This window comes from Anabrus simplex, chromosome 1 (assembly GCF_040414725.1).
Source record: "Anabrus simplex isolate iqAnaSimp1 chromosome 1, ASM4041472v1, whole genome shotgun sequence".
NCBI classification, from domain to species: Eukaryota; Metazoa; Arthropoda; class Insecta; order Orthoptera; family Tettigoniidae; genus Anabrus; species Anabrus simplex.
The window spans coordinates 1,360,150,032-1,360,175,607 of record NC_090265.1 but is presented as its reverse complement, the minus strand read 5'-3'; the positions used below and the strand labels follow the sequence as shown (position 1 = coordinate 1,360,175,607).

At 40.2% G+C, this 25,576-nt stretch overlaps 1 protein-coding gene across 1 annotated transcript in view; it reads right to left on the bottom strand.

Annotated features, from left to right (window-relative positions):
* The window catches only part of LOC136859048 (ras-specific guanine nucleotide-releasing factor 2), a 1,472,247-nt gene extending 1,447,312 nt beyond the window's left edge, over window positions 1–24,935 (bottom strand). The window contains exons 1-2 of the mRNA XM_068225766.1: window positions 24,816–24,935; window positions 5,727–5,858 (exon numbers count right to left, since the gene is read on the bottom strand). Of these exons, the coding sequence (XP_068081867.1) occupies window positions 5,727–5,858; window positions 24,816–24,935 (252 nt within the window). The remainder of the gene's footprint in view (window positions 1–5,726; window positions 5,859–24,815) is intronic.
* Window positions 24,936–25,576: the final 641 nt, after the last annotated feature.

The window sequence follows — 25,576 nt, the reverse complement described above, 5'->3', positions numbered from 1 at the left end:
TTTCCTGGAGATTGCAACATGATCAATTTGGAACTCTCCGAGAGCTTGGATGGGAGAACGCCAAGTCATTTGCTTTCTGGGTAGATGGCGAAAGTCGGTCGACATGACCTGCAGGTTGTGATTTTCGCAAATGGACACCAGTCTTTTGCCGTTGGGATTGGTTCTTTTGTGAGCAGGGTAATTTCCTATAACTTTCTTGTACTTCTGTTCACGACCTAGTTGGGCATTGAAGTCGCCCAAAAGAAGCTTGACATGGTGTTTGGGGATTTTGTTTAATTTTTCATCCAGTAGGTCCCAGAAATTATCAACTTCGTCTGGATCAGACTTGTTCTTATCGTTTTTAGGAGCATGTGCGTTAACTAGAGCATAGGTTTTGTTCGCGCATTTAATTGTGAGTATAGACAATCTGTCATTCACTGGTTCGAAATTTGCAACCGATTTAAGGATCTTGGTTCTAACAGCAAACGCGGTTCCAAGCATCACAGCTCCATTGAGGATTCCCCTTTGCGCTTTGCTCTTGAAAAATCGGTAACCTTCGGATTCAAAAATCTCTTCATCAGGGTACCTTGTTTCCTGTAGGGCCATTATGGACATCTGATTTTCGTGAAGAGCTTTGGTGAGGGTTTTCAGCTTGCCAGTTTGTGTAAGTGAATTTATGTTGAAAGTTGCTAGAAAGGTTTTAGATTTTGGCCTGAGTTTTTGACTCTTCGGGGTACACCGAGACGCTCCGACTCGTCTCTTGCATGATGTCGAGTCTCCCCCAGAATCCGAACGAGACTCGTGCGCCGTGGCGTTCACGACGAGGGATTTACCCGAAGATTTACCCCCTGGGGTATGTTTCTTAAAATGTTGTGCCATCATGCTTTTTGACTTGACTTTGCTTTGGACGGGTACCCATCCTTTTACAACTAGGGTTGTTAGCCCTAGAGGTTGCCTCAAGATGTTTTCTGGCTTCTTGTCATTTACCAGTCTTCGCCGTAACCCTGGCAAGGAACCAGTTTTTTTTCACGGTGGTATTTTATTTCCCTACTACCCTCTGACTCTGCTGGCGGCAGAGCCAGCGAGCTTCCCCAATTCCAATGGGACGCGCCCGATGGAGGTAACCGGTAAATCGCCACACGTGATTATTATTATTATTAATTACATACTAAGCCCTATGTGAGCACGTAATTTCACTACGCTTAAGTGCGAACGCATGAAGCCTGATTTTATGGACATTATCACGTCAAATGTGTACAAGTCGTAATATTTGAGGAGCTCAAGTCCTTCCATAGATCAGTGGTAAGGTGTCAGCCATCAGATCTGAAGAACGCGAGCTCAAACTCAGCAGAGGTAGTCGGGAATTTTAAGGGTGAAACAATACTTTACTTTTTCGTTATTTCGTGTCATATGATGGCATGCAAAAAGATCTTTGTGACATATTTCGTGATTCCCCGACAACGTTAACCTAAACTCACGAATTAGTCACCAACAGGTATCTAGTTTCTCTGCCACACTCTGGAGTAAAATGGAGAGTCAAAACTAGCACGCAAGCAGCCTGAGTGGCGTTAAATGAAAATGCATCTGCATGGTTGCTGAGGTCATACCATTATTATTATTATTGTTAGTTCAGTATAGTTTTATCAATCACACTGTAAGTAAGGCCTTTGATGCTCACGGTTTTAGGTCAGGGAGATATTTCATTCAGCTCTTACGCAATATGTTTTTGTTTTATTATATTATACTGGCGTGATTATTTACTACAGAGTGGCGCTTGAAAAAACGACCCATGTACAGTGCTGCCTCATTGCGACGTTAAACCGCTAGCAACAAATAATCTAACATTCGCCAAAAATAAAGAAATGGGAGCTTCAAAGGTCTAGTATACTGTATTTCTATGTTCCTGTGTTATGAAATAAGATGATAGAGCTCCAGTGCACTAATATTCATAAAAACAAAAAAGCACTCATTTTTAAATTATTTTAGCATCGCTCCAGAGTAGATAGGTTTTGGTGACGATGGTTTGGGATAGAAAACGTCTCATATATGAAGCTGCCGTGACCTTAATTAAGGTACAGTCCCAACATTTGCCTGGCTTGAAAATGGGAAATCACTGAAAACCAACTTCAGGGCTCCGATGGTAGGGTATAAAGCCACTTTCTTCCTAATTGCTCTACCGTGTCATATCATTAGTTCCCCTCGAACTTTTGTGAGGCAATTACGATTTCAGATACCTCCTAGTCAAAATGTTCGTGAGTTGGAGCATCATTTGCATTAACTCTGGGTAAATCTGCATAAGGATTGTTAAGCCATCATAGAAAGGAGAGGGGAAGGAACGGCAGGGCCTCGGCTACTGGAGAAATGACAACAAAACATGTTAAAGTTTGAGGACATTTCCTGAATTAAATATTTACTTTCGTTAATCATCTTACTTTCAAAACATCAACAACAACAACAACAACAATTTAACAAATTATAACAGCGAAAATAACAATTTAGAAAGGGATAGTTACAGTAATAAGCTTTAGAGCTTAATCAACATGGGAGAATGAGCTCCCATTTTACAAAACTTGCTAGTCTTAATACATTTTTGGTAAGGGAATCTTTAGTTTTAAGAAATCGAAACTTCCAATAGTTGAGTTATACAAAAAGAATTGCGATAGATCTCTTAAATTTCAACGTCTATGGTCAGAACCGTCCTGAACGTCACACCATGATATCTTTTAGTCCACTTAAAAGCCTAAAACTTAAAACAAGCTTAACAGCATTTCCACTAATTTGACAATCGCTGCCCTTAATTCTGAGGGAAGCAACACTCAAAATATGGATGACAAGGATCCAGAAGAACCAGGAACAGAATCTAATGATACACGGCCGAGAAAGAAGTAAAAGGTTAAAAGAAAGGCCGAAAATGAAATAGAATGGGATGCCGAACCTAATCATGTGATCCAGTGACATGGTTACCATACAAACCTAATGGGGCAGAAGGCCCTGTGATACAGAGGAAAAGACATACTACATTAGTGACTAAGACAGGAAAGAAAATTTGCGGACCTGAAAAAAGCAAGATAAAATTTTAGAAATCTGGAAAATCTTAGTCACCAAAAATCAAAGTGAACATGAGAAACGAGGGTCCACACTCGTTCATCCTTAAGACATTACATGACACCCACTAGGCTGGTTACACTCCGTCCGCAGACAGCCCAGGAACTTACATGCTAAAAAACTAAATGAAGTGTATATATCCTACATGAAAATAAAGGTAAATACGGCTCAACTCTATCAGTTACATATTAGTGGGAAACGCTGGTACTTTCTCGTCGCCACGCGCAAGTTCATATGATAGAGAAAAGTCTTGCCGCCTACCTTAGATGTTGCCCCAGCTCGTTGTAGACTCCTGTGAGAACCTCATTTGTCACTGCACTGACCAAGATCCAGATCGATACATAAGATCCAAGATTACCTCTATTTATAGGTGCGAGCAGGGCGATGTAAAAATGTAAACTCGTGTCCTCGTCCTGAGGTGGTGCAGCTCTTTGCAGGCACACGCCGCACGGAGTTGAGCTTTATGTACCATTTCAACCACATACCAGCTCTCCTGCCATTCATAAATTTCCGGCAGACCTGGGAATCGAATCCGAGCCCACGAGGACGGCAGCTTAGAACACTAACCGTTACGCTACGGAGGCGCACAGCTGGACTATGATTGGATGGCTTAATTTGAAATACGAGTAGTGAAGGCTTAGCAACAGAGAAGACGTAAGCTTCCTTGTGCTATCCTCTAAACAATCCAAGCGCCTAGGTGGCACTCCAAAACCAAAATTAGTGGCATCTGTTAATAGTATTCAAAATCAAGAACTCTACAAAAACTTCAGCATATTTCCATAAGAGTCCATAGCCCTCAGGCGTTTAAAGTGTTGCTAACCAGTAGGAAGAGGCCTTACTGATGGTGCAAGGATGGCCTACATAAGTTCATGGAAGAGTAGTGGTAGTGATTATTGTTTTAAGGGAAGTACAACTAGACAATCATTCTCTATTAACACTAATCAGACGGAAAATGGAAGGGGTCCAACACCTTGAAAAATGTTATATGCGGTAAACTAATGAGTAAGATGTCCTACAGATTCAGGGCTCCTAACAGTTCACTCCACATTGTCTTGTTGTATTTCATTTCATGTACAGGAAAAAATAATATATTTCTCAATAATTATTGTATTTTTTATCTCAAACATGATGTATTTAACAATGAAATAAACTGGCGTAAAATTACCTTTGATTAGTTTTCCAGTACCATCTGCTGCCATTTCTTGTTGGATGCAGTACTTTTTCATCTCTCTTTTAACAGAGACCAGAGCAAAATGTAACTTCCACCGAAGTCTCAGTCTAATTCATGACTGTCACACTATGGAAGCTGTTGAGGAGGCATGGGTGGTGTTGAGTAGTGACATTTGGAGCACAATTAAAGTGTTTGAGTGTTACGAAAGTTGCTACTCGAAGGGGTGGTTGTCTGTAAAAGCGCTTTTACTAGTATACTTCATTTTGGCACCACCATCGTTTTTTTTTGGTTTTCCTATAGTTACATAATCCTTGGTGGTACTACTTAAGGATCCAACCAGACTTCTGGAATAATAATAATAATAATAATAATAATAATAATAATAATAATAATAATAATAATAATAATAATAATAATAATAATAATAACAATGTATCCAATGTATCCCTCTCCTTAGGTAAATGGTCAACGTAGTGGCCTACGCCGACTATGAAGGAAGGGTGGAAGCATTATGAATAATAATAATAATAATAATAATAATAATAACTTATTCATCAAAAATTCACGTTTAATTCTTTTTTGTGTCTGTTAAGCCCGTTAATTAGTTAAATATCATCCTTCTTATTTTACTATCATCGTCATCATCGTAGTAATAACAGTATTCAGGTTTTCAAGTTGTATTAATGGTCTTCCACTGCAGAACTTTTTGTTTTCATCCAACTGCAGATCTCTTCGCTTTCAATCCTTTCATTATGAAATCATGGAATTCAGAATACAAACCTGTGTTTATCACCATTACCATCACTAACACACACACACACACACACACACACACACACACACACACACACACATAAAGGAGAGCTGATTTTTATCAGTAGCTGATTACACTTGTTGCATTTCTTTTATATATTTTCTGCCAAATCTACTTTATTTAATAGTATTCACATTCATATATACGAATTACACACGATATGTTGGTTGACCACTTATGTAGTCCTGCACTTAAAATGACTATTCTAACTCCATCCCACGGATGACCAGACCATTTGTAAACTTATAGAGAAAACACCTTGTTGGCTTTAAGTTACTTCATAAACTCATCTCGTGAGATATGTTCTGAATGCACTTATTCACGAACATGTCTCAATAAAATATTACTGGTTCATTTTGAAGTATATCGTACATTATAAAACCAGAATGATTCACTATACAGTACATCAAATGCACTTTCGTTCGCATCATTTGAACACACTGCACATTTATATTGTGAAAATTCACTTGTAAATACAACGTTTTATCGTCGTCATTCTTGACTAGAAAAATGCCTACAAAATATTACATATGTCATTTTGGAAAACAAAGAAATAATATGTCCGCAAGTCCATCGGGATTTAATCCAAAAATATAGTTAAATGTCACGTAAACAATGCATCATTACAAGCTGCAAGTATTGTGCTGAAACTCTTACTTGTTTGTCCGCTGCATCCTTGTTCTTACTGCCCGAACCTGTCGTGATGAGCCTTTCACAGTAGCAGCCTTCCAGAAGAACCACACCTGACGGCCGACTGCACGACTCTGAATCGTAGTAGAAAAGTATGTTCTGAAAAGTAAGGGAAAACAGGAACAGTTATGGCAGGGTTGTACAAATATAAATATTTCCTTACCTACTAGGCGACATCAGAACGTAGGTATAGGAAACTGGTACCGACGTTTGTGATCATCCGTTCTTAACACTAGTTAAGGAAGAAGGAAGAGATCCGTCTATTCAACGAATGAAGACATCATGGAAAAGAGCATATTTTATATCTTAACGTAGAGAACGTCCATCTGTTTCCGTTACTGGGTCCCATCCCACAACAATAGTTCCGGCCTATCCGTGGCTAGTTCACCTAGTTGCACGATACTACTTTTGGACAGATAGCAGCACCCTTCACTGTGTATTCATTTTGAAGGTCCCACCCGAAAGTGGTGTGCGTGAAAGGGGATGAGAGACTGGTATGCTTGGGTGCCTCTAGCGAGGTTAGATGAGAGGATGTGACTGACTGTTATCGAGGGCATCTGCCCACCAGAAGCCAATATTCCGTATTTATAGCGTGTCGTACCGGAATGTGTGTCGCAAAGTGCAATAAATATTGTTATTCAATCAAGTGAGGGATTTATATTCAAAATAACAATTGTACTCCAGAATTTCTTCAATAACTTCAAAACCATGAAATATAGCAAATATATGAAACTCTCTTGAAGTAAGGAAGGTCTGAAGAGCCTGCCCAAATAGCTTTCATGGTCAAATAGTGCTTTAGTGAGAGGCGCGTGTATGCATCATTTTGTGATGAACTCGGAGCGTGCGGTAAAATGAGTACAAATCGGGACCGGGACGAGGTGGCAAGTGCTACAATGTTTCGTTTGTTTTGTCTACGCAACATATATCGATATTTGTAATAATGTTTGTGATAACATTTGATTAGGTATGTGAAAAATTTCGAAATAATTTCGAAGTTTTTACAAATTCGCGAAATCACCCTACACCTTAATTTAAACAATATTCATTCCTATCACAAATGGGAAAAAGGGAAATAGTGTGTCAAAAGGAATCAACCAAGCTCAAAATGTCCGAGGCTGAGCAAACGAGAGACTACATACAAGTTTTTTTTAAATTTTCGCTGTCAGTTTTTTATCATTCAGCCAGCCTATATTTGTATTATCCTCATACATATGTAATTTTCTACTAATTCTCACTAAACGTGAACTCATATATATATAAATATATTAAATAAATGCATTTCTAATTTTAAAGACGACACACACACAAACACAGCCCGCGAATCAGCGGAATTAAACAATTAAGGTAAAAATCCCCGAACCAGCCGGGAATCGACGATTTTTTCTGTTCCTTTTTCTATGACTGATGTCAGTCATATTGATGAAGTTTGTGAAAAAGTACTATTATATTTCATTGTGCTAGTAGCTACGAACTTTTGTAAGGCAGTCATGCTGCCAATGTTATTTATCCACTGCATGAGTGAAGGATGGAATATGGACTTTGCCATAATTCGATCGCAGTACTGAAATTAGCGTCCACGAACTATTGTCAGTTTATTAGGACTGTGAGTTTATTGGGCTATGTGGTAATAGCTTAACAAATGTTATCAATTGTGCCACTTCACTTCAGTAATTATTTGCCTATCAGGCATGGGAAAATGACCACCGTCACTACTGTCAGGATTGTGATATGTGTGCCAGAAAAACACGGCATGAGTTGGGTACATTTATTCCCGAAGAGACCGAACTAATGACAGCTTCGGAGTTTGAGGACGTGAGGCTCAAAACCAGAGATGGAAGCAGCTATCTACTGGAGTGAGTATCCATTCATTGCAAAGGTAGGAAGTAAATGGAAAATTATAAGAGGAAAGTGTATTAGTGCTGATCGGGTTCACGTCAGAAGCATAGCAAATTATCAATTGTAAATAATTTTTATATGCTCTTTTTTTGACAATATGTAGAATACAGTCAAACATACAGTTAGTAATTTAGTCTAGCCTTGTTCACATCCTCCTACCACTTTCTGTCTTTTGCAAGGATTACTATATAAGGTCCAGTCAAGAGCATAAACAGTTTTCGGTCGTTAAGTATAATACCCGAGATAGATTATCCTGTGCTCTGCCGTCAATTATCCATTCCTATTATTACTAACATGCTAAATTGAGGGATTCTACGGTGAGATCCGGTACCCATTTACCTGTACTCCCACTACCTGTATATATTATATTATATTATATTATATTATATTATATTATATTATATTATATTATATTATTAATTTTCGTAATGTTACCAATTGCGTCCTAGCGTGGGGTGTCACACTAAAGCGGGGCATGTTCTTTAAGTCATTAAAGTCATAACTCATCTTACAACAATGATTCTTGTTTTGATTTCCACATTCCGACGTCACCCTTGTGTTATTCAGCATCCCAGATACTTGGAATATGACACCATTTTAATGGCAATTCTATTCAAGTTTGATGATTTTCTAGTTGAATATTACCATTTCTTTCTTATAAAAGTTTACCTTAAGGGTGAACTCCTAGCTTACTGCACTGATGCTGTTTAAATGGAACTTAAGATACTTGAAGTTACAAGCTAGTAGGTCCCATCGCCACAAACTTGCAGGTTTAGGTGTATTCCAGACAACAAAGACGTGAATTTTCTTTCCAAAAAGTATATAGTATTAGGCCTACCTGAGATTCTAATCGCAGTCACATTGCTGATAGTGATAAGTTACTGATGATATCACTCGGTTAACGTGTCAAGCAATAAAACAGAAAGACCTGCACCTGGCGAGTCGAACATGTCCTCGGACACTCCCGGCACTAAAAAGCCATACGCCATTTCATTTCAATAAAACAATTACATTTGAGATTCAAACAAAATAGGAATCGACAAAACGTACCAAATATAAATATGAATTTTCAATGTCGAATTATTTTGTAAACGAATTATTTTCACAAGTAACGGAATTGCAATGCTTTTTATAGTTAAAATGTTTTGAAATGCCAAAGAGGATCACAGACTTTCCAGAAAATTTCGCATTATTTCGTTTCCTTGTAGACCCTCGAGTGTCTCATCTCACCCTGAGCTTACTCTATACAGTTAACCTCTTGAACACGTGACCTTTGTGTCACAAGGAACTAGAGTTCTAAAGTCATTACATGAGGTCCGATATAAATTACAAGTCAGGAGCTCTAGCTACATTTTTCATCTCTGATCAGGGACGGCACGTGGAGAAACAGATGGTGGTTCTCATTCTCACGCCAAAGAAATTACGTCACCTGCACGTGTAGAATGTGCAGGGATATGTTCGGACTATTTTTCCTAATAAAAAGTACATTTTAATAAGAGTTGGTGACGAAATTGCCGTAGTAAAAGTCAGGAAATTGTAAGTGAAACAATTTGGTCATTAATGGTAAAGATTTTAGACCACTAAATAGCTCCAGAAGGAAATTTGTCGAAAGACGCACTTGTTCGTTCAGACCCTGTTACATCGACCAAATATAGTGCCTGTATTACGGGATAATTTAACAATTCAGTAGGTTAAGGTAAACCCTTAAATGCTTATCACCAACAACGCTGCTAAACTAAACAACTACGTGTTACGTCGTAATCTATCACAAATACATTTTTATGGAGTAGAAAAAGTCTGTAAAATTTTGGCGGTAAATGCAGACTGCATGAGAGTGGGAGTAAATGTTATAAAAGAACGGTGCGCCATTTTGCAATCCGCATTGTGTTCAGAGAATTTGAAGCGATCGCACGCTACTCAGAAGAACAGTAAAAATCGGTTGTGTAGACTAGGTTCCCACCAGGAAGATAGTTTGGCCAAAGGTGTCTATATAATAACATGTCCAAGTGGAGAAAGATTGTCAGTCAAGATTAACGGGTTTCCGATGTCGAACCGTCATGTAAATTCATATCAAGGCAACAGACGGTCATTGTAATGACGAAGTCCTGCAGTAAAATTAACCCATATGTAGTTAAACTTCGTTTGCGTGTGCGGATCGGTGTTTTGACGATCGTGTTCGGTTCGCGAGGAAGAGAACGTGTGAAGGGCATTTTATTTTTTGTTTTATGTCATTATTTTCAGGTGTGTAATAAAAAAGACATAGAACGGAAAATATGTTATTTCGAGATGGCTAAATTGAGAGAGGCCGGTGAGCCTTTAATGTTGGAGACAACGTACAACTACAGGTGTTTCTTTTATTTATTTCATGATGTCACCATTTCTGGGGTGTGTGTATCTGTGACGCATTTTGGCCACCATTTTATTTCGTGAAAATGTCAGAGGAATGTGACAAAAGGTCATTTGTTTTATGTTTCTTGGATAATCGGGAAAGTCGCGAAACTAACGTGTGACGTGTTGTATAGTAGTAGATTTGATGGTTGAGAAACATATAATTTTTAAGCAAAGTATAATTTCCGTACGTTTATTTCCTATATTTGTGGTTTGCCAAAGTTAAGACATTAATTTATCATAACATTCTGTTCTGTGTAAAGATGAAATTCATGTATGCGTAATCCGTGATTATTCATTTAGGGCTGACGCAGAAGGCACATCGTTGTGTTCGGCGACGTAAATTTTGTCAAGGAAAGTTACAAGGCGAGACCGGTAAAATTTGTTACGGGGGATTGTTGAAATCTGTGTAGAATTGTTGACACGAAAATAACGGTAAAATTAATGTATGTCAAATTGTGAGTTTCGGTTTGTAATGTTAACTCAGATATGCGAGGAGAAATGGTTAGTTGTCATAGAGCGTTTTATGTAACAGCATTGTGGGTCACCTAAGAGAGATATTCCATATTATTTTCTTGTAGAGCATTTGTGATAGCAAGTGTTTCAAGTCATGCGAAAATGGGAAGGAATGAAGGAATGTGGATCAGGTTATTGAAATCCTGTAGTGCTGGTCCCGAGATTTTCAGTGTAGGAAACCCGAGGAGTTATTTTGTGTGATTTAATGAGATGGGAATAGGCTCAATCCATAGTTAGGATTCCACATGAAACCGTAAGACCGTGATGGATAAGAAAATTTGAGTGACGTCCTAAATTAAATCTCTTCGCATAATCTATGTGGGTCAAGAATTGTATTTCATGTGAATTGTCAGCGAGGCGAGGTTTTCATTCGATGCAAGTTAAACTAACATGTATGTTTATTTAGAGATATCGGGGGGAGAGCTCGTTTGTCCGTTATTCCAGCCGGCTGTGTTGGTTCCCAAGGCACAAATGTAGGTTCTTTTGATATGAGGTCATGCTTGTGGAGAACATGGTGTGCTGTAGTCAATCCATCCTTGAGTTGGAGGAGGTGCATTACAATATTTCAGTCTCATCGACCTGAAACCATATCGAAGGAGATTCGGAAATTAGTCCAAGGGATAACCGTAGGCGTCATAAGCGATGCTACATGGGTTGTTTTATTTTGCGTTGTGTGTAAATTTATGCAGATTGTAGGATTTGAAGTTAGGATTATTCAAGCCAGTTTCTTAATAATTGTTAGGGTTATAATGTAAGCTTGTTGAGTGACATCATGAAATAAATAAATAGTACTAGTAATTATTATGACAATATATCCCGTTTTAAGCGGCGATGAAGAAAATTATGAGCATAAAACTATATTGTAATTAAATAATTAGGGATTTTAAAGAAACCATTCGTCCGGGGTGGATACAATTTGTTGTTAATTAGGATTATGAGAATACTTAATTTTTTAAATTATTTAATTCAGTGAAATCGTATTTTGAGAATTAGCTTAAAACCAAGTGATTAACTTGAAAAAGTACTCTGGAAATCTCCGTTTTATTTGCTGGGAATCTCAACTTATTAATGTAACGATTAAGGGGACATGCCGGATGGCAAAGGGACTTTACCGACACAAGTGTTGTGAGCGTTTGTAGTTGTTATCATTTTTGATTTTGATTTGTTGAGCATCATATGTGCTGGGGTTTTATTCATGTGGAAACCTTGGTCATCAACTACTGTAACATAATTGTGTTCCGCCTTCAGCTTAGAAATTTGGATGGTCATGGGGTCATCAACCTCATTGACTTAGATTAGGGCCATCTGCCATTACAGCATCATTTTCCTTGTGGTCAGCATCCACAATGATTCAAACGTAAATCACCAAGTTAGATGTCTGTCCACGACATAGTCGCAGGTCACATCGATGCATTTAAGGAACGATGGTGTACAACCACTCTGTGGCATATACCGATTGGACGGCCATAATTATACCAAGAGTCGAGAGCTCGTGCTACGGGGACTGGATCATCACGAATCATTATGATGGTACATGCAGTCTCACATGGAAACCGATCTTAGGAATCTCCGAACTTTCTTTACTACATTCTTAAAATAAGGCAGTGGTTTCTAGTAAGGATGCACTCAGGCAGTTGAATTAAGGTCTCGAAAGCCATCACTTACACTGAAAATGGCTGTTTTTAGTATCGTTGCAAACGGATCCCGTACCCAAGAACTTGTATCGTCGTCAATAGCAGAAAATAATTGTTAGCTGTAAGTCCCGTAAATGCTGCATGATGCTGCTTAAAACTTCATACATGACTGTAGATTCTGTTTCATACAGAAATTTATTCAGTGTTGTAAAGCAGGATAAGGCTTTCTCGTCTGCAGTTACAATCCAGAAGTTTTCTCTATTTTAATAATTACATTTTATTAGGCATTTTAAAGATAGTCAATATTTTATTTGCAAAGACAAAATAACCTCATTCAACTTTGTAAAAAAGTACGTAAGGCAGGCGAATTTCATTAGCTATGCTGAATTTGTCAGAAATTCTTTATTAAGTGTAAATTGTCCTGAATTCTCTGTGAAGAATATTAGCAATTCACTACGAAGTTCAAACAGCCGGACGAGTATTTTACCCCGAGGTTAGCCACCTCACTTCCGCATGTAGTAGAAACGCTGAATGTTGGCTATCCATTTACTCGCAGAGTATTTTAAATGTCCTAGATTGAAGTGGGCGGGATTCGACAAGATTAATAATTTTAACTCTATCATCAAGCACACTTTTAAGGGTTGCTGGCATCTTTATTCTTTTTGCAAGAGCTTGTCTGTGTAAAGCACAATGACTTCTAGTACTTTTGTGAAGAAACATCCAGTATTCTCGTTACAGTCCCTTTTATCTTCCCCCCATCATTGTGCGTGCGCCGTCACTGCAAACATCTCAACATTTATCCCAACTAGTTTCTTGTTTCATTATAAAGTCATTGATGGAACTAAATATTTCCAAATATTCACTTAGTAATACATCTCCTTCTATGCTGGAGTTATTACACACATATCGAACCAATATGTACAGCCAATTGAGAAACGTCACTAGACTCTTCTAACTGAATTACATATCCATCGACTTTCAGTCGGTGAACACATACTTCCCTAATACGCCGCGAAACTGTATTACTTGACAGCAACACTACCACAGAGATCTGGAAATAACATAATAAGCATAGCCTTCTTCTTCTTCTTCTTCTTCTTCTTCTTCTTCTTCTTCTTGTACATCTTGAATAAGATGTGACTTGTTACTCACTGATTTAAGAAAATATTAAACCGAATTAAAACGAAACAATATTAAAATATTCATGAAATAAAATACTCAATCATCGGACTATGAACTCACACATACACATACAATTGTTGATGGGCGCCAGCTACAAATCAATGTAACGATAATAGAATGAGAGTCTTGAATATCTCTAGGGTGTAGGGTAATAAGATTACTTTGACAGCATAACATATAGGTTCTGGGAAAAGGAGATCGGCGTTCGGATTCTCCATTAAAATTGGAGGCTACCAGATCTACTATAGAAATAAAACAATGTTTAATATTTGATTCTAAACAAAACATATTTAATGCTGATTTTTAAAGAGTGAGATTTACTGCGATAATTCAAGAGATAATGTAAACCTCTGACATTACAACTGAAGGAAACTAGGCTAAAATTTGAAATCCTCTTGACGGGACATTTAAAAGTTGCACAAGAAATTTATCCCTCACTGGTTCATGTAACAATACCTTCAACAATTTGAGTGTTATTACGAAGTATTCCTTTGAATTGGTATCAGCTGTAAGTATCTGAAGCCTAAGTTGGTGATGTATCCTTTTAGTTTCACAAACGAGATATAGCATGGCTTGAAATTACTGTATATTCACACTTCACAATCAACTTTACAAGTAAGTCACTGATAACATTATTTACCAAATAGGAAGCCTGTATTATTGCAGGGGCGGATACACAAGGGGGAGAGGGAGGGAGCGAAATGGGCGAAATTTTCTTCCGAATGGTCAGATGAAAAACAAAAACAAAATAGAAATGTTTTCTTGCTATTTTGCTTTACGTCGCACCGACACAGATAGGTCTTATGGTGACGATGGGATAGAAAAGGCCTAGGAATGGGAAGGACGTGGCCATGGCCTTAATTAAGGTACAGCCCCAGCATTTGCCTGGTGTGAAAATGGGAAACCACGGAAAACGATTTTTAGGGCTGCCGACAATGGGATTCGACAATAGAAATGTTAAGATATACGAGTGCATTAGTAGTGTCTAGGGTGATATGATTATATAAAAGTAATATTGTATTTTTTCTTTACGTTGTGCCAACACAGATAGGTCTTATGGTGATGATGGGACAGGAAAGGCCTAGGAATGGCAAGGAAGCGGTCGTGGCCTTAATTAAGTTACAGCCCCGGCATTTGCCTGGGGTGTAAATGGGAAACCACGGAAAACCATCTTCAGGGCTGCCGACAGTGGAGTTCGAACCCACCATCGCCCAGATTCGAGCTCACAGGTGCACGTCCCTAACCGCACGGCCAACTCGCCAGTTATTGTTCTTTTACAGGAAAGTGTAACCAATGTACAATACACATAGCAGCAGGACACACAACCTGGCTTTAAAGAATGAAATGACAATAGTCAGGCCTGTCCCCGGTTCAGTACAAGTGGCGAAAGTTTCCCTCTTCTGTTAGCAGCACGGACAACTTGACCTTGAGGAGGAGAGAAGAGAGCGAGAGGAAGCTAATGTTCAAATAATCCCCCCCCCCCTCCCAGTGAGGAAGCGTGGAGAATTACGGGAGAAATACCACCTCAGTCTAAGAGGCGTAGCGGGCTAGCTGTGCTCCATGATTCTAGTTCCGCCGTTTCCGAGAAAATACATAAACTGAAGTGTGAGTGTGTGTCTTTTGAGTTTTTGTGATACCATTAGCTGTTATTACCACGGGTACTTTGCAGCTGTTAAATGGTAAGAATAAAGCGTAAATTGCCTAACTTATATGAATATAGCAACATGATTATATTCTAAGCCAACGTTTATTCGTATTTCTTATTGGAGTTTTTTTGTTTGCCCAGAGTTTTACATACACATAAACAAATATAAAATACAGTTTACTCGAATAAATCATATTTTTCCAATAGCCTATCTGTTGGAATAGGTTACAAGCAGAAGGCCGACGACAGCATGTGTTTATGCCGGGGCTGCTAAATTGGTTTGAAGCAAAACAAGCACTGTGGCTGACGTGGCATCGAGACACTAACACAAGGCACTATACCAATTCAGTTTTATGAGCACGAATAGACTTCAGTTTCTTCAAATATATGTTGTGAGTGTTGTGAGTTCCTAAACAGATTTTCAAAACGCCGTGCCTCCCATAACATAATAGGCTATATAAGAGGCTTACCCACTACACCCTCCCAGATTGTAGCATCTCCCTGCTCGTCTTTTCCTTGCGATGGTCCTATGGTATTTCTTCTTTCTAGGGAGGGACAGCTTAATCCTAGCGAGCCTGGCTTCTAACCAAAGTGACCACGAACTGCAGTGCATGCGAGATTACTTTTGCTACATGTTTAAAGTCGCACTAACAACTGCAGCGGGTTAGTTGGCCGTGCAGCTGTGAGCATGCATCCGGTAGATAGTGGGATCGAACCCCACTGTCAACAGCCCTGAAGACTAAACGTAGTTTCCCATTTTCATACCAGGCAAAGGCTGGGGCTGTACCTACTGTAAGTTTAGGCCACAGCCGCTTCCTTCTCACTCATAGGCCGTTCCTATCCTATCTTCAAAATAAGAACTGGGCCTACCTGTATCGGTCGACGTAAAGCAAATTGTAAAAGGAAAAGCAACAACTACAGTCTTCTTCAACAATGGGCAAGGAGAGGGCCAGCGGCTTTAATTAAGGTACATGGTGTGAAAATGGGAAACCATGGAAAGCCACTTTGGGGTGCCAACGGTGAGCCTCGAACCCACCTTCTCGCAAAAGCAGAAGCATGTGACATTTTAGGAACGGACAATCGCTTCCCTTTAGTTCGAATTCCACATAAGACTACTGGTCCCGTGACTTATGATCACAAGATTTAGAATCACGTAAAACTGCTCGCCTGTTTTCATTATGTGTTTCAATTATGAGGTTTTATTTATCTGCTGATGCTCCGGATGTTAAATGGTTAATACGATTCAAGATTTAGTATAGATTATAAATTGAAATACAAGTAAATATACACTGACTGACAGAGCAAATGCAACACCAAGAAGAAGTGGTCAGAACTTTATGCCAATTGCAGGGTAGACTGACGTCACTGAGGTATGCTCATGATGTGAAATGCGCCGCTGTGCTGCGCACGTAGCGAACGATAAATGGGACACGGCGTTGGCGAATGGCCCATTTCGTACCGTGATTTCTCAGCCGACAGTCATTGTAGAACGTGTTGTCGTGTGCCACAGGACACGTGTATAGCTAAGAATGCCAGGCCGCCGTCAACGGAGGCATTTCCAGCAGACAGACGACTTTACGAGGGGTATGGTGATCGGGCTGAGAAGGGCAGGTTGGTCGCTTCGTCAAATCGCAGCCGATACCCATAGGGATGTGTCCACGGTGCAGCGCCTGTGGCGAAGATGGTTGGCGCAGGGACATGTGGCACGTGCGAGGGGTCCAGGCGCAGCCCGAGTGACGTCAGCACGCGAGGATCGGCGCATCCGCCGCCAAGCGGTGGCAGCCCCGCACGCCACGTCAACCGCCATTCTTCAGCATGTGCAAGACACCCTGGCTGTTCCAATATCGACCAGAACAATTTCCCGTCGATTGGTTGAAGGAGGCCTGCACTCCCGGCGTCCGCTCAGAAGACTACCATTGACTCCACAGCATAGACGTGCACGCCTGGCATGGTGCCGGGCTAGAGCGACTTGGATGAGGGAATGGCGGAACGTCGTGTTCTCCGATGAGTCACGCTTCTGTTCTGTCAGTGATAGTCACCGCAGACGAGTGTGGCGTCGGCGTGGAGAAAGGTCAAATCCGGCAGTAACTGTGGAGCGCCCTACCGCTAGACAACGCGGCATCATGGTTTGGGGCGCTATTGCGTATGATTCAAGGCACGTTAAATGCCCACCGCTACGTGCAGCATGTGCTGCGGCCGGTGGCACTCCCGTACCTTCAGGAGCTTCCCAATGCTCTGTTTCAGCAGGATAATGCCCGCCCACACACTGCTCGCATCTCCCAACAGGCTCTACGAGGTGTACAGATGCTTCCGTGGCCAGCGTACTCTCCGGATCTCTCACCAATCGAACACGTGTGGGATCTCATTGGACGCCGTTTGCAAACTCTGTCCCATCCTCGTACGGACGACCAACTGTGGCAAATGGTTGACAGAGAATGGAGAACCATCCATCCATCTTATTGACTCTGTAGCTCGACGTGTTTCTGCGTGCATCGCCGCTCGCGGTGGTCCTACATCCTACTGAGTCGATGCCGTGCGCATTGTGTAACCTGCATATCGGTTTGAAATAAACACCAATTATTCGTCCGTGCAGTCTCTGTTTTTTCCCCAACTTTCATCCCTTTCGAACCACTCCTTCTTGGTGTTGCATTTGCTCTGTCAGTCAGTGTATTTTAAAAGATGCAACTTTTTCATGGGTGTTGTCAAAAAAATTGAAACATTTTGAGAGAATCCAAAACATTTCCTTAGGTTTCCATACTGGAAGGAAATTCTAAGCAAACTTCCAATCATTATTACTTTTTATAGGTTTAAACTTTACGACTCGCTAACAGTAGCAATCCCCATTAGTAGCACTGAAGAAGATCAAAATAGTCCTACTATGTATCGCCTAAATGAGGTGTTGATCAATTTAATTATGAGGTGTGATTTGATTTTTCCAATTTCACTATTTATTTTCACTACATTCTGCTGACTACACGTAAAATTAGTGCTGGATAATGTGGAGATTGGACAGGTTTTCAACAGGATCTCTGGTTTCCCCATGTCCCTTTCATTGTAGTGATGGTCTATTTACTTCCATTTGTTCATTAATCAGCCCTCGAAGGTGCATGACAAGACTCCCCAGCCGGCACGTTCCTCTTCCTCGATGTTAGTAGAGACTTCCTCGCCCAACCCTGTACTTCTGTGTGGTGGATTGTCCGCAAATGGATCCTAAGATCGCGGGTTCAGAAATGGCAGAGGTAGCCAATGTCTTCTTCTTCTTATTCCTGGTGTTCTTCCCATCTTATGTGGGGTCTGCCTTCGTGCATTTCGTCCTCCATTTTGCCCGGTCTTCAGCGTCCGCAGAATGAACACCAGCAGCTCTGATGCCCTCTCTCAGACGGTATGTCCACCGTCTATCAGGTCGGTCTCGAGGTCGTTGTCCGGAGCGTAAGTGCTACTACGCGATATATTCTGGGTCAACTCTGATCACGTGACCATGCCACCTCACTTAGCCTCTGTCATTTTGTCGGGAATCGGGGCAACTCTAAGAGTGCACCTGACATCTTAGTTCTTAGTGTCGTCTAGTCACGTGACTCCCAGCATCCATCTAACCATGCGCTTCTTCGTTTCAGCTGCTTGTTTCTCTTTGTCGCCAGCAAACATTCCACCACATACAGTATCACCGGGCGAAGAATGTGTGCTAGATGTTCGATTTCAGACACAGCGGAAACTTACAGTCGCAAAGGACGCCACTAATGACACGGCGCCACTTCGTCCAAGTGGCGTTAACTCATGCGTGAGCGTCTACAAGTGTGTCACTGTCAGCTGTCACGCGGGAGCTATGGTAACGAAACGCAGATGTCTTCGGCAGTTCAATGTCGTTGTTAGGAATGTATCTTCAATCATCATATTTATTACCATTCAATTGCTGTCACAATGATTATATGTACCAACACAAATATTCACATGACTAAGTAAAAATTTCCCTAACATATCGGCCAGCGAAACGCACTGGCCTTCAAGAATGAAAGAAGAAAGATAACTCATATTACGAATTAACACGTAACACAGATAGTCATAGTGGGACAGGTGGTGCCTGCCCGTTGGCACTGCTGCTTTGTCATGAAGCTTCCACCACTTGATGCGTTCTGTGGTGGTGATATGTCGGACAGGTGGGTGAAGGTTAAGCTTCAATTCAAGAACGAGGTGTCCATGCTGAGTAGTTGGTGTCTCATGGTATAACTTTACAGGCCATTTCTGGCCTCACATCCTTCCTCTTTACAATCCAGTAATCAATTTGCACCTTGCGATTGGTCAGTGCTGTATGTGATAATGTGGGACGGGCGTTTCTTGAAAAACGTATTTACTATTGCCTTATTCACCAGATTCGTTACGCATGCCAAACACCAGCCCACCAGGCATTCATTCGAAACCATCCGTTGCGTAGCCAGCATGGCTTTTGAGGTCTCCACCAATTAACAGATGTTTGCAGGCCTGTATAGAGTGGATGCGTGACTCGAGTTCTGTCCAAAATCCATATTGTTTCTCTACTGGGTAACCTACCTGTATTGTATAGCAAGAGACTATGCGTACGATTTTTGGCCCGGTGACAAGTCGGATGCCTATCAAGCGATCAGCTATATGGTCTACGTAGGTGACATATGGTCTACGTAGGTTGCGCTATCACACTTTCTCTTGGAGACGGTAATTGCCACGCCGTATCAGCAGGATGTGTTACCATAGGGTAAGAGCTTGTATCCTTCACCAATGGCACAGGTCTATTCACCTTATCTACTTGATACCGGTAACGTCAACCCTTCGTAGCTTGAGTGATTCGGCCAACGCATGACTGCGTCCAGTCATTCTCCCATTGTTCATTGTCGAAAATTCTGTGATTTGGCCTCGCTTCTTTAACATTCTCTGGCCTTGGGAAGGTAGCCCTCGCACATTTCTCGCGCCGATCAAGCAGCATTGGATTTCTGAAGGCTTCAAAGTAAATCCTTGGTACTCCATACCATACGATGTCGGCATATTAAATATCCCTGAAATCTCTGGTGGAGCACTTGGTGTCTACCCAACAACATTCATTAAAAACTCAGCCATTTGTCACCCATTATAATTTTGGCTCAATATTGTGATCTGCGGATGTAAAAATTGATACGGAGGCAACCTACATGGATCTCAATGTGCAGGCACCTGGTGGCTGAGGCCTTTCAATTATTATTTCAATGATTATTTTGCTTGAAATTTGCCATGAGGCTAATACGTCTATTTGCAAATAAAGCATATCGGCTGACTAATTGACTTACTTGCTGGTGTCTAGAAGCATTTTGAAACACTTTCAAAGTGTACGGTTAATTACAGTTTGCGACTGCCCTGAACCCCTCTTCCTGTCAAATTTTCGTACCCAATCTGGCTGATGGTTGAAGTTACACCCCCAACGAAACTGCTACCTGGATCTGTCTCTGCATTATAGTGCGTCCGCAATGTTTTCTTTTTCTGCATCTACTTGTTCATGTTCACTGAATCCTTGAACCTACCGTTCCATTGTCGGTCGTCTGCCTCGGCTGTTTCGGTAGAATAATACTGATTCATAGATCTTGGGGTCGTGTCGGATTATTTTCAGTCACTTCATTGACCGATTGACAGGGTTCAGATGAGAGCATAACTACTTCAAATGAAGAGCAAAAATGTAATTACTAAACATTTATTGAACGAAATCACGATAATCATATTTTCTGAATAACCAAAAATAAAAAACAATTAAATTTATCACAAAATGTTATGAATCAGTCACATTGGAAAACATAAACGGCGAAAGAATCTCGAAATTATTTACATTAGTGTCTTCCCAAATTAAACAGAACACAATATGAAATGTGTGGACGGCAAAACCAGAAAAGGAAATGAAAACCGCAAAATCGGGCAACATTGACCCAAACGATAACTCAGAGTTAACCCACATGATCCGTGGAAAATCTGACCTTCAACATATAGAATTCCAGATTTACATTTAATGAAGTTTACCCACCAGTCAAATACCCTCTCGGATAACGTAACATCTCCGAATGGATCCTTAATCCAAACAAATTAACAATCAGTTGCTGTGGATAGGTTGCGAAATATTATTTGAAAGCATGATATTTATTACAAGTTAACAGCAATTATCACAGCCTGAAATAAAATCACACCATGTGTCATCATCTCGTGACACCCTTAAGTTGCAGATAAATCCCGATGCCGAAATATACATCACTCCAAACAGATTTTCAGAATGAACCAAAAACACTTGATCCGACGGGTTCTTACTTTACATCATAACAAAACTGCGAAATGCAGGGAAACAAGAACTTACTGAGCTTTTAGAAGAAACGCCAAACACTGAAGTTAAATAAAAGTGATATACCACTCGAAAAGTCTTCTTACTAAACAAACTTTCAGGATATGAAACAGTTACGTCGTTAAAGTACTTAAAGTACAACTCTACAATATTAAAAAACCATGAAATCTTTCCAATTCTACATAATTACAACTACAATTACAAATCTGTTTACATACACTTGTCCCTTTAAACTAACTTCAAGTGATCGGTAGACCAACGTCTCATCTAAGTAATGAAAATAACGTAAAAAGTAAATAATATATGATAATACTTGACGAATCGAAACCCCATTCGTAGTGTAAATTCCTCAATACAAAAAATTAACTGAGGGTCAACACACTGCACTATAGTAACATACAATACACCCGAACAACAAATCTCTAAGGAAAAGAAGAACAATGTAAAATAGAAAATGGAAGTTCATCGAGTTATAACGCACGCGGCTAAGTAGTAGGGACTAGTCTCCATTAGCCAGGATTTTACGTGGGACAACCCTTACATTTAAGCCAATACCAATGCAGCGCTACTATGGGAGCACTTTCCAGCTAGTAAAGGTTATGCCGACACGTGGTCTAAATAGTACCCGCTAATATCTTCCATACCTGCATCAACTACTGCAGACACTGTCATCGTTCAAGTCGAATCATTAAAATTCCTAACCTACGACATGGATATGTACAAACGGCGTACTGATCCTATCGTTGATCCAACGCTACAGTGTCTACACATTCTTAACAGTAATCATGTACATCTAACAGTAATCATGAATATGTGGCATCCCAAACCTATCGTTGAGCCAACACTATGGTAACTACACATCACTGATACAGTCGGGCGAAATCCAAAGTTGAAATCAATGTCCCGATATTTCAATATGATTCTCATATAAATCCGCTACAGAAATTAACTCGAATCTGGAATAACATTAACTATGTCCATTTCCTACGATAAAGTTTGAAATAGAAATGAAATAACTGGTTTGAATAGTTCAATCTACCACTCATTAACATTCAAACACATGAAGTGAATTTCGCTAAATAAAAGTAAACTCAAATTTCGTCTCTCAATGTTATTGTTTGAGTCATCAGTCCATAGACTGGTTTGATGCAACTCTCCATGCCACTCTATCCTCTGCTAAACTTTTCATTTCAGCATAATTACTGCATCCTACATCTGCTCTAATCTGCTTGTCATATTCATTCCTTGGTCTACCCCTACCGTTCTTACCACCTACACTTCCTTCAAAAACCAACTGAACAAGTCCCGGGTGTCTTAAGAGTGTCCTATCATCCTATCTCTTCTTCTCGTCAAATTTAGCCAAATCGACCTCCTCTCGCCAATTCGATTCAGTATCTCTTCATTTGTGATTCGATCTATCCATCTCACCTTCAGCATTCTTCTGTAACACCACATTTCAAAAACTTCTATTCTCTTTCTTTCTGAGCTAGTTATCGTCCATGTTTCACTTCCATACAATGCCACGCTGCACACGAAAGTCTTCAAAAACATCTTTCTAATTCCTATATCAACGTTTGAAGTGAGCAAATTTCTTTTCTTAAGAAAGCTCTTCCTTGCTTGTGTTAGTCTGCATTTTATGTTCTCCTTATTTCTGCCATCGTTATTTTACTACCCAAGTAACAACATTCATCTACTTCCTTAAGACTTCATCTCCTAATTTAATATTTCCTGCATCACCTACCTACGTTCGACTGCAATCCATTACTTTAGTTTTGGACTTCGTGCATATCATTCAGCAGCTTCTGGAAATCTTCTGCAGTCTCAGATAAAATAAGAATATCATCGGCAAATCTCACGGTTTTGATTTCCTCTCCTTGGATTTGATTACCTGTCCAAATTTTTCTTTGATTTCCTTTACTGCCTGTTCTATGTAAACATTGAAAAGGAGGGGTGACAAATTGCAGCCTTGCTTCACTCCTTTCTGGATTGCTGCTTCTTTTTCAAAGCCCTCGATTCTTATCACTGCAGACCGATTTTTATACAGATTGTAGATAATTCTTCGTTCTCGATATCTGATCCCAATCACCTTCAGAATCTTAAATAGATGGTCCAATCAACATCATCGAATGCCATTTCTAGATCTACGAATGCCATGTACGTGGGCTTGTCCTTCTTGATTCGATCCTCTAATATCAGACGTAAAGTCAGGATTGCTTCACGCATTCCTACATTTCTTCTCAATCCAAACTGATCTTCTCCCAAATCAGCTTCAACTTGTATTTCCATTCTTCTGTAAACAACATGTGTTAAAATTTTGCAGGCATGAGGTACTAAACTAATGGTGCGATAGTTTTCACACCTGTCAGCACCGGCTTTCTTTGGAATAGGTATAAAACATTCTGCCGAAAATCGGGTGGGACTTTTCCTGTTTCATACATCTTATACACTAAATGGAATAACCTTGCCATGCTGGTTTCTCCTAAGGCAGTCAGTAATCCGGAGGTGCCTTGTTCATATCTAGGTCGCTTACAGCTCTGTCAAACTCTGACCTCAAAATTGGGTCTCCCATTTCATCATCATGAACAGCCTCTTCTTGTTCCAGAACCAAATTATCTATATCTTCACCTTGATACAACTGTTGGATATGTTCCTGCCATCTTTCTGCTTTGTCTTCTTTCCCTAGAAGTGGCTTTCCATCTGAGCTCTTAATATTCATACACCTAGATTTCCTTTCTTCAAAGGTTTCCTTGATTTTCCTGTATGCAGCATCTACCTTTCCTAGGACCATACAACCTTCGACATCCTTGCACTTCTCCTTCAGCCAGTCTTCCTTAGCTACCTTGCACTTTCTGTCCACTTCGTTCTTTAATCGATTGTATTTTCTGCCCTCTTCATTTCTAGTATTCTTGTATTTTCGTCGTTCATAAATCGGGTCTAATATCTCCTGAGTTATCCACTGATTCTTAGTTGATCTCTTCTTCCTTCCTAACATTCCTTCAGCAGCCCTGCTGACTTCATTTTTCATGATTATCCACTCTTCCCCTATTGTGTTTCCTTCAGTCTTTTCATATAGTTGTTTTACAACATGTTCCTTGAAACAATCTCTCACACACCCTTTTCTTTCAACTTGTCTAGATCCCATCTTTTTTCATTCCTTTCTTCAACTTCTTCAGCTTCAGATGGCATTTCATGACCAATAAGTTGTGGTCAGAGTCCACGTCTGCTCCTGGTAAAGTTTTGCAATCCAACACCTGGTTTCTGAATCTCTGGCTAATCATAATGAAGTCTCTTTGATATCTTCCAGTGCCTCCAGGTCTCGTCCACATATAAAGCCGTCTTTTGTGGTGTTTGAACCAAGTATTGGCAAGGACTAAATTATGATCAGTGCAGAATTCATTCAGCCGACTTTATCTTTCGTTCCTTTGTCCCAATCAGAATTCTCCTACTGTATTACCTTCTCTTCCTTGGCCTACCACTGCATTCCAGTCTCCCATCACAATTAGATTCTCGTCACCTTTTACATATTGTATTAAATCTTCTATCTCGTCATATGTTCTTCCGATTTCCTCATCATCCGCTGAACTAGTAGGCATATAGACCTGCACTATTATGGTGGGCATTGGTCTGGTGTCTATCTTGACGACGACAATTCTTTCACTATGTTGGTCATAGTAGCTTACCCGCTGCCCTATTTTCTCATTCATTCCTTATTCATTAATAAACCAACTCCTGCATTTCCTCTGTTTGATTTTGTGTTGATAATTCGGTAGTCGCCTGACCAGAAATCCTGTTCTTCCTGCCAACGTACTTCACTTATACTAACTGCATCTAACTTTAGTCTATCCATCTTCCTTTTCACATTCTCTAATCTACCACAACGATTCAAACTTCTAACATTCCACGCTCCGACTCGCAGAATGTCAGTATCCATCTTCCTGATGGTCGCACCTCCCGTGTAGTCACCACCCGGAGATCCGAATATGGGACTAGTTTACCTCCGAAATATTTTACCCGGGAGGAAACCATCATCAGTACACCATTCATACAGAGAGAGCTGCATGTCTTCGGGTGTTAGTTACGGCTGTAGTTTTCCGTTGCTTTCAGCCGTCGTCTGATATTATATGATATAAATGAAAACATTAATCACAACAACCACGATATTCGCGGCACAACCTGGAATGTGAGGTTATTCGGATAACCTGAAATAACACTTCAAACATGTGTCATTGTAAAC